We start from the raw sequence: 9,468 nt of genomic DNA, 5'->3' as shown, positions 1-9,468 counted from the left end.
TGAATGAAATTGTATTGAGTTGAAAGCTTGCATGCATTTCATGTAAGACTTTTGTCATGAACAGGGTTTCAGGTTTGTAGTATCTTCTTCATTATGGTACAACAAGAGGCAAAAATCAATTATCCTTTAAAAGAAGTTATATTATCATACAAAAGATGGAGTTAACAAATAAATGAATATTAACTTACAAAAGTAAATGGTAACTTTAGTGAATAATACATACCTACACAAAGTAATTTCCATTGCAAATCCAATTGCAATGAGACAGGACGTAGATGGTGCGAGTCTCTTAAGTGGAAAGAAGGTCTAACTTTGCAGCAGAGATAAGTGGACCAATACAACATTATATCGACTTACAATAACATAACCCTTATCGGGAATGGTCATCCACTTCACTACGGGTATTAGGCCATGTTCAACATAAAAAGAGGTTATTAATACCAACAGTCTTTCTTCTAAGCCAAATAATTCAACATAGAGATTGTCATGTTTGAAGTTCCCAAATCGAATCTTGGCGAATGAGAGACCAAGACTTCTAACCCTGGCCTAGTAAAGATGTAATTTCCTTGTAACCACAATTTCCATTTGGTGTGACATCGACAATGTTCAGAATGTATTGTTGCAACTTATTAGGAAATTCATCCATATAATGATTCATTTCTTTCTTCTTTTTGTTATGGCCAACCTTGCAAGCCACACTTAGAGTTCCTGAACTACTGACCATCGTGTTCATTTCATCGACGCGCTCCCACATTTAAGGTTCACACTTGATAGATTTCATAGACTTCGGTGGACCCTTTGTTTTTACTTTCTTTAGAGGAAGACACATTGAAGTGGTATCCGAAAATGCAAGCTCAAAGACTTTAGTCTTTAAAATGATTTTACAACACACATCTAGTTGTGAACATCTCTTAAACAATGCATCAACCTCATGTGTTAGGGTTAAGTCCCCCCCAAGAGTCATATGTGTCTTCTGAACTACAAATGGATAACATTGGAACTTTGAACTACGAATGGATAACATCTTCCAATGTACATGAATTGACTTCAATGGAATGGAGCCATACATATTGATAAATTCAGCAAGTTGACAAGCAGGTGGTAGACCACGAGTAACTTTAAGTGTAGCCACAAGAAAAACAGTCAATACCTACAGTGTTAACCTATTGCAGCTCATAGAAAATGATGTTTTGTGCTTCTTTTGATACAAAGTTGTGTAACTTCTTATATACCAGGGTATTAAACCTGTGCTCAACCACATTTATATTTTTGTGAAATAAAGCCTTAATTGTCGTATGTTACAAGATAAACATGTTATTCATTGTATCCCAACAACTACACAAATGTCTCATGCTATCGAAAAGCAACTTCTTCAATCTCACATATGTGCCTTCAATCCTATTTTGCAACTAACAAAATGAAATGTTAAAAAATGATTAATTTCAACAAATTTATGTAACTATTTGTTTTTTTGTTTCCAAGATGCATGACTCAATCAGTCCATGCTTGTGCAAACTTCTCCTTAAAAGGCATTAACCATGTATTTTGGACATAGTCAACAAATACTTTATAACGTGCATACCAGTTTGCAAAGCTTTTCAAGTGTTTAGTATACGATTCTTCATTCAAAGATTAAAACAATATTTCCCAAGCATCCATTACATTTTGTCACTCTTCAGCCTTATCCACGTGGATTTTGCATTTTGCACTCATGAAAACACGATTCTTATAACTGACAATAATCTTAGACAACAAATCATCTTTCACAAACAATCCTTTCACCTTACTTAAAGCCCATTCAAAATTATCCATTTTCTCATAACTTAAATAAGAAAAGGCAACAACAGAAGTCATGTTTGTTGAAGTGATACTGACAATTTGCAATAGCAGAAGTCAATATGTGTTTGTCTTGTAAGTTGATTCACAAATCAACATTGTTAGAATTGAATACAGGAGTTTGATGGAATCTAGATGTACCCATAATATATCTCTAACGACGATCTTTATTGTCCAGCCGTCTAAACCAGTAAACATATTCATCACATTCTATCAACTTCATGAGATGTTGTATTTTCGTTCTTTGACCCTTTGTTCACGACGATATTTCTGATGTTCATTGTATATGACTTTGATGGTGTTGACATTTGTCTGATCTTGATCTTTAATTGTCAATAAAATTTGACCAGACTTTACCATGTTTTAGGACAATTGGTTAACCATGATTTTTTCTTCACTGCTTAAACAACTAGTATATGAATCACCAAGCAGTGTTGCCATCACTTTATGATTATGGAAACCACATTCTACAGTAACTCTCCACCCTATGATTCTCACAAAACACTCTTTTAATTTAAAAGGACACCCACATTTGCTGGTTCCAGTGGACTTGCACATTAACTTGTCTTTGTACTATTTGTACTTCTTTCCCCCCCTTTTCGAACTCAATATTACATTTTTTTGCTTACTTCTGACTCTTGAATCACAACCACAAACTCATGCTCATTTCCCATACTTCAAGCCCAATTTAACAAATCATCGTGCTCTTGAAAAACCTAAAAGAATCGAAAAAATGATTCAATAACAAAACACAAGGATTCACAAAACATAGACATATAAATGTTATGTAATATACCTCATCGGGCATGAAATAACTAGAAAAGTCAAGATAACTAGGTTGTGGCTGCTTATTAGTGTCATCACCACCCACATCGTCAGCATTATCATTCCTCAACCCTGTATCGTTAGGCTCGGTTCCATATAAGAGGTCGAATTGGTAAAAGAAACATTTGCTTCCATCATCCATATTTCCCCATCTAGGTGACATTGTAACCTCAAAAGATATGAAAGTATTCCAATCCATTGACCAACAAAATCAATACAAAAAAAACTAGTTATGTCATTCAAAAATTTGTCTGTTGCATAATTTGTAGTCCAACGGAATCAAGATTCTGTTGTGTCACAAGTTTTGTAACACAATGGAATCACATTTCCATTGTTTTACACAAATTGTTACACAATTGAAATGTAATTATGTTGTATTACATGAGGGGAAAATTTGTTGCACAATGAAATCGTGATTCCTTGTGTTACCAAAAACCCAAAAAAATGAAATAATAATTCCGTTGTATGTAAATTATATAATGAAATCATGATTCCGTTTACAAACACGAAGAAAAAAATATTTACACAAGAGAGAGCTAGTGAGGCAAGGAGTGAAGAAAGGAAATGAAAAAAAATGAATGAATGAATCAAAAAAGAAAAAGAGAAAAGGATAAAAAAAATGAAGAAAGAGATAAAAACAAGAGTGGTTGGGTGAAGAAGAATGATGTTAATTATTGCAGATGAAGTATTTTGATCTTTACTCGGTTTTTGTTAAATTTAAATTTTATTGCTTTCATTATATATATATATATATATATGATTCAACTCTTAAATATTATTTCTTAAAATATTTCTTATGAAATCTAAGTATTGATTTTGATAGTTGATAAATAATATTATATTTAAGTATGTAATTAGGAATTTAATTCTTAATTTATAGGTAAAGAAAAACATTTATTAAAAAACGTGAATTCTTAAATGAATCTTAATACTTGAAGTTAATCATCGGACTCCCGACTGAAAATATCTCAACTTTATAATATGAAGAACTTGGTGTAGAAAAAACTGTTTATCTCAAACGATAAGAACAAAAAATTTGCGTGTCTCGGAGAAGTTTCCTTGGATGTACCACAAGTATAGATTATTATTATTACTTCCTCTATCCCTTTGTTTCACATCACAATTCACAAATTGATGATTACAAATGGCACGCTGCTGGGTCCAGTGCCTCTATCTGATGTGGTTCAAGGGACTACCTTCGTATTCGTGGCAGTCTTTGTCAGCAGCACATCCCCTGATCACAGGTTTTTCAAAGAATCAATTCTTTCAACCAAAGTACATATATGTTTGAATATAAAATTTATAATTAGAACTAATTTGGATAACTCAACATTAATTATATTAAAATCAATTTAATCTAGCATTTATCCAACTTTTAAAACAAGTGCGCCTACCATTGATATAAGAACTACCAAGTGGTCAGGTGTTCGACCCTTATTATAATCTCATTTTCTTAATAAAATATATAGAACTCTACATTTTTTTTTGAAGCACTATAGAAGTCTACATATAAACAAGTTAAATGCTTTCACCTAATATATATCATAAGTGTCTTAGCCTTTTTGAATGGTTAATTTATGCCATATATAAGAACTACCTGATGGTCAGGTGTTCGACCCTTATTATAATCTCATTTTCTTAATAAAATGTTTTTATTGGCCAAACTTCTAGCTCAAGGTATAGCTTTAACATAAATAAGTTAAATTTGGATAATTAAGGATGTGTTTGGTTTGTATTTTCATTTTCTGAAAACTGTTTTTATTTTCTGAAAATTGTTTTAATTTTTAAAAGATTAGAATTCTAAAAACATGTTTGATTTGACTTCTTGCTTTCTGCTTTTAAGAAATAAAAACATTGAAAATGCATTTTCAAAAGGAAATATATTTTTAGATTTACTTAAAATTACATTCCTTATCACCACGTTTTCATTTTACCTAAAATGAGGTTCCTGGTTTCAACTAAAACATTGAAAACGAAATTTTATTGTTTTCAGTTTTTGGTTCGTTTGAGAAAATATTTTCACTGAAAATGAAAACAGAAATTTAACCCAACACATTTTCATCACCATTTTTTATTTTCAGTAAAAATGAACACAAAAAATAACCAAATCAAACATCCCCTAAAAAATTTCATTAATATTTATGGGAGAACAAATTAAAAAGGTAAAATAAGTTAAATTTCTCTTATAAATTAAAATCAACTTGTACACCTTATTTTTTGGAAAAATTAAATAAGAAAACTTATATAAAAGTTAAATTGATTTTATATATGTGAGAAATTTAATTCATTTTTTCTTATTTTCTTAACTTACAAGTATACGTATTTTATACATATAGAGTTTTAGTTTATGATAGGTTATGCTATATTGCTCTGCATAAAACTCATGAAAACTTGGCAGAGCGACTAAGCCAACAAGAGCTCCCGGAATTGATAGAAATTTTAAGAAATTTTGGCTTTTGAAAATCACTATATGGTGACATATGCCCACAACGTTATGACATGACATTCAAACGACCTAGCAAAAACAAAAGGTGATATAGATGTGGAGGACTCCACCAAGGTCATTTTCTAATCATGACGAGAGTCTGCTCCATTTGCATTGTGTCCTCGTGAAATGTGATGGATATTTCGTACGCACCTTCCACATTGAGATCAAGGTACTTACTATGTGATCTTTGGCAAAGCGGGAATTAACTCAAAAATATGCGTGACATATATAGGGTCATACCCATATCAAAGTGTAGAAGGGCCTAACTCTTCGCCCTTGTATTCCATTCAAATTCAGGCTACTTCATATTTTCAATTCAGTACAATTCAATCTTTGGTTTTAGCCTACCATTTAGGTGAGCAAATTTCAATTGCCTCTCATAAGTCATAATCAAACGTCTATACTTGTGAATGAAAATAATGCAGGACAATTAATGAGATATAAGAAACTGAGTTTATTATTTAACCACCCTGCTGTCATTAAGAAAGTGGATAAGAGAGAACTTTATTGCTAACTTAAAATAATAGGAAAAGGTGTGAAAATATCATTTGCATCTAGATAAACTAAAACATACATATTTAACTCATGATGTATAAAATGAGAAAACATAGATACGTACATACATTTCTTGATCTAAACTAGTTTAAACTTAAAAAGATATTTTAATTTAAGCCATGTTGGAAGATGTGTACGATATATACAAAGAAAATACAAGATTCATCAAGTGAAACCCACTTGTTAGGTCAGTCTCAATTGAATCCTCTGTAGAAAGAGACTAAACAGTACCCATATATTACACTATCACAAAGAGCATAAAGAGCATATGCAGGAATCCAATTTAGATTCTTAACTCTTTCTTGATGGCTCTCTGTAGTGACATAAAATTCAAGAGTATTTACTATTTTTCTTTCTAATAATGGAACCCAAGTTGAGTTCTTAATATAAGTAGGCTTCATAATAAACTTCACATCTTTATATTTTTATTTGAAATCATTTTTATTATAAATTAAAATATTAACTCATATATTTTTAAATGTTTAAAAATAATAAAATTATAAATTTATTTAATTTATCACAAAAAATTAAATAATGTTGCTCTATTTTAACAACCCAATTAATTGCATTGGAGATGTTATAAGGGTTACTTGGAAAACATTGACTCCCAAAGAAACTCTTCGAGCAATTGGTTTCCATTGGAGAGCAAGCCGCATGGACTATTTATATAAGAATAGTTGTTTGAGAAAAGAATTATGCCTTTTCTACCTTTTGCGCATCTGGCATATTTTTCAACTGTGTCTTATGTGAGGCTTTTCAGAAACTTTCTAAGTTGTAGGATCCATTATAAAACATTCTTATAATTATTTTAGAGTTGTTAAGTTGAAGGAGACAGATATGATGGAACTGCTTAAAATGGTGAAAATGGCAAAGCATTATGATCAGAAATTGTAAAAATATATAAAAATCAATTTTAACAACAGCTCAAGATAATCGCTTAGATAAAGTTCTTAATTACTTCAAATTAATTAATTGTAAATGCATCTTTATTTTTTTTTACTTTATATATTTTCTTATTCATTTCACAGTAGTCAAATAAAAAAAAATACAAAACTTTAAAGTGGCGTTCTCGTCAATTTAAGTCGACAAATAGCATGTAGTCTAGGCAAATAACTCATGGTATCAAAATTCCCCTTATTCAAATTTGTGAATAATTAATTTAATTCTATACGTTTTGGAATGTCAAAGTTTATAACATTGACCAATAATATTTCTCTATAAATAGGAGAAATCCGGTTCCCTCCATGCATATTACTAAGTTTTTCTTCCTATCTTAATTGCTTTAATAATTCTTTCTCACACATGGCTCTCTCTCTTTTGTGTCCTCTTCTTGCCACCTTTCTTTTCATGCAAACTATGGCAGATACTTCATTTGTTCAATCTCGTGCAGCATTTTACCCAAACTCTCAAGAAAATGGCACAGACGGTAAGAAAATTACTGATAAAAAGATAACAAAATGTAAACATGAAATGAGATTTTGTTAACATGATTTTAATTAATTTAATGTAGTTGGTGCATGTGAATTTGGTTCCTTTGGTGCCACTGTTAATGGTGGGGACGTATCAGCTGCATCTAATCTTTATCGAAATGGTGTTGGCTGTGGTGCCTGTTACCAGGTGAGTTCTCATCAAGTTCATATAGGTTTTGTATGAATAAACTAAGCACTTGAAAAGATAAGTAAAATAAATTTAACTTTTTTTATAAACTAAAATTTATGCTTAAATTAATTTTAACTTGTATAGATTTATTTATATTTTACTTAGTTTTTTTCTCTTATGAGTGTTCATTGAAAAGCTTATCCAAATACTATAGGATGATCGTAGTTACGTGGCCGTGCATGTTTTCTAAAGATAGTAACAAAAGTTAATTATCAAAGCATAAACTACATATAGATTTCCCTTTTAATACACAGGCTCACACACACATACACAAACAATTTTTTTCTTTATTGTTATATTTGTCATTTAGTCCGTGTAATTCTCGCGTTTGCATGAGTTCACCATATATTTTTATACGCGCGACCGATCAATAGTTCAAGATATATTAAAATAACAATATAGTGCATAACAAAATTCAAACTAAGTTATTTTAATATTATCTTAATTTTTTGAGTTGTACTTAATTAATAGGCATTCTACAACAGCACTTTGCAATATGACGGTGTATACATTATAGTTCTTTCTTTGAAAGTAATATTTCTCATTTTGTTTTACCAGGTGAGATGTGGCAATAGTGCTTTATGCTCAGGCAATGGTGTGACTGTGGTTATAACTGACCAAGGCTCAGGTCATAACACTGACTTCATTCTTAGCCAACGAGCCTTTGGGAGAATGGCTCTGAACACTGACGCAGCTGCTTCTCTATTAGCTCTTGGTGTTGTTGATATTCAGTATAGACGGTGAAATATTCTTCCACACAGAACAATCTTTTTAATTCATGCATGCATTAATTTTTTATTTTTTTTTAATGTAAAATTATATGTTGAATGTTGTCAATAAATCAAAGACTTAACTAGGCCTCTCTTGTTATCTGCAGTGTTTCATGCAGCTACCCAAACAAAAACATTACAGTTAAGATACATGAGAGCAGCAACAACCCTCACTATTTGGCTTTTGTCATATGGTTTCAACAAGGAAATAGAGACATAACTGCTGTCCAGATTTGTGAGGTATGCTTTCTCCTTCCTGTGGTAATTAACTAGATTGTCAAATCTATGAATATATAATTTAGTCAAGAGCCTGGTGAAATTTGAGTATTTAAGATCATTTATTGATTTTCTATAATGGCCCTTATAATGTTTTGACAAATGTTAATCAATGTCTCTACTCCACTACACACAAGTTAAGGAAGTAAAAAGACAATTTTTTTATTGACTGCATAAAAATGTGCTTGCTGTAATTTTTAATTGTGTTTCCATATGATTGTCAATAAAAAAAAAAATCTTTCTCTTTTAATTCCTTAACCAAAAATCTGATTAGCTAGACCATAATATTTTACCAAATAATTAACTTTGATATAGAAATCATATGACATGGCATCCTTAATTCAATGTTAAACTCTTCCTTCAATTGAAATGGATGTATCAGTAGGGTCCAGAGTTAGTTAGATTTAAAGTATTGTAATGAGTGTAATCTCTTTTTGCTGAGTGCAGACTCAGAACTTTGTGTGCAAGTTACTGGACCGGAGTCATGGGGCAGTTTGGACCACTACAGCTCCACCTAGTGGACCTTTGTCTTTAAGGATGTTGTTTAGTCCTGAAGAAGAGGGAGAAGAAACATGGGTGGTTCCTGTTAACAAGATACCACAAGACTGGAAGGCTGGACAAACGTACGACTTAGGGGTACAAGTGGACCAATAGGAAAAGCAGCAAAAAATTATTATTAATCTGCTATTGTCTGTAATGAAATAGTAGTAAAAAAATAAGTTCAGTCGATTTACACTATTTTATTCCCCTTTTAACAATTTTGTTTTCTCATAAGTAGTGAGGACTGAGGAAATTCTATGATCTTACTAGACATGCTATGCATGTCACCCAAATCCCCAGTTATTCATAATTTAAAATATCTCAATTTTATTCACATAATGAGCCACTGAAGTTGTCATATCATTATTCATTCACAAGGTAAACATGAATATCAATAGATAGAAAATGCTCAGAACCAAATGCTCAAAGTTGTCACTAAGCATTAGACAAAGATTCGGTCATTATACTCCGCAAGCAAAAAGAAGCTATGAAATATTAATAGGAATGGAAATAAATTTC

General features: G+C 31.2%; 1 protein-coding gene across 1 annotated transcript; it reads left to right on the top strand.

The window, feature by feature from the left end:
- Positions 1-6,956: 6,956 nt before the first annotated feature.
- LOC100812555 (expansin-like B1) lies at positions 6,957-9,307 on the top strand. The gene is made up of 5 exons (XM_003524313.5): positions 6,957-7,130; positions 7,215-7,321; positions 7,922-8,103; positions 8,241-8,373; positions 8,857-9,307. Exons 1-5 carry the CDS (start codon positions 7,007-7,009, stop codon positions 9,061-9,063), a joined length of 753 nt encoding a protein of 250 aa, XP_003524361.1. The 5' UTR covers positions 6,957-7,006; the 3' UTR covers positions 9,064-9,307.
- Positions 9,308-9,468: the final 161 nt, after the last annotated feature.

Source organism: Glycine max, chromosome 5 (genome assembly GCF_000004515.6).
Source record: "Glycine max cultivar Williams 82 chromosome 5, Glycine_max_v4.0, whole genome shotgun sequence".
Lineage (NCBI taxonomy): Eukaryota > Viridiplantae > Streptophyta > Magnoliopsida > Fabales > Fabaceae > Glycine > Glycine max.
Note: the sequence above shows the minus strand (reverse complement) of the source record. Positions and strands in the feature narration are given on the sequence as shown.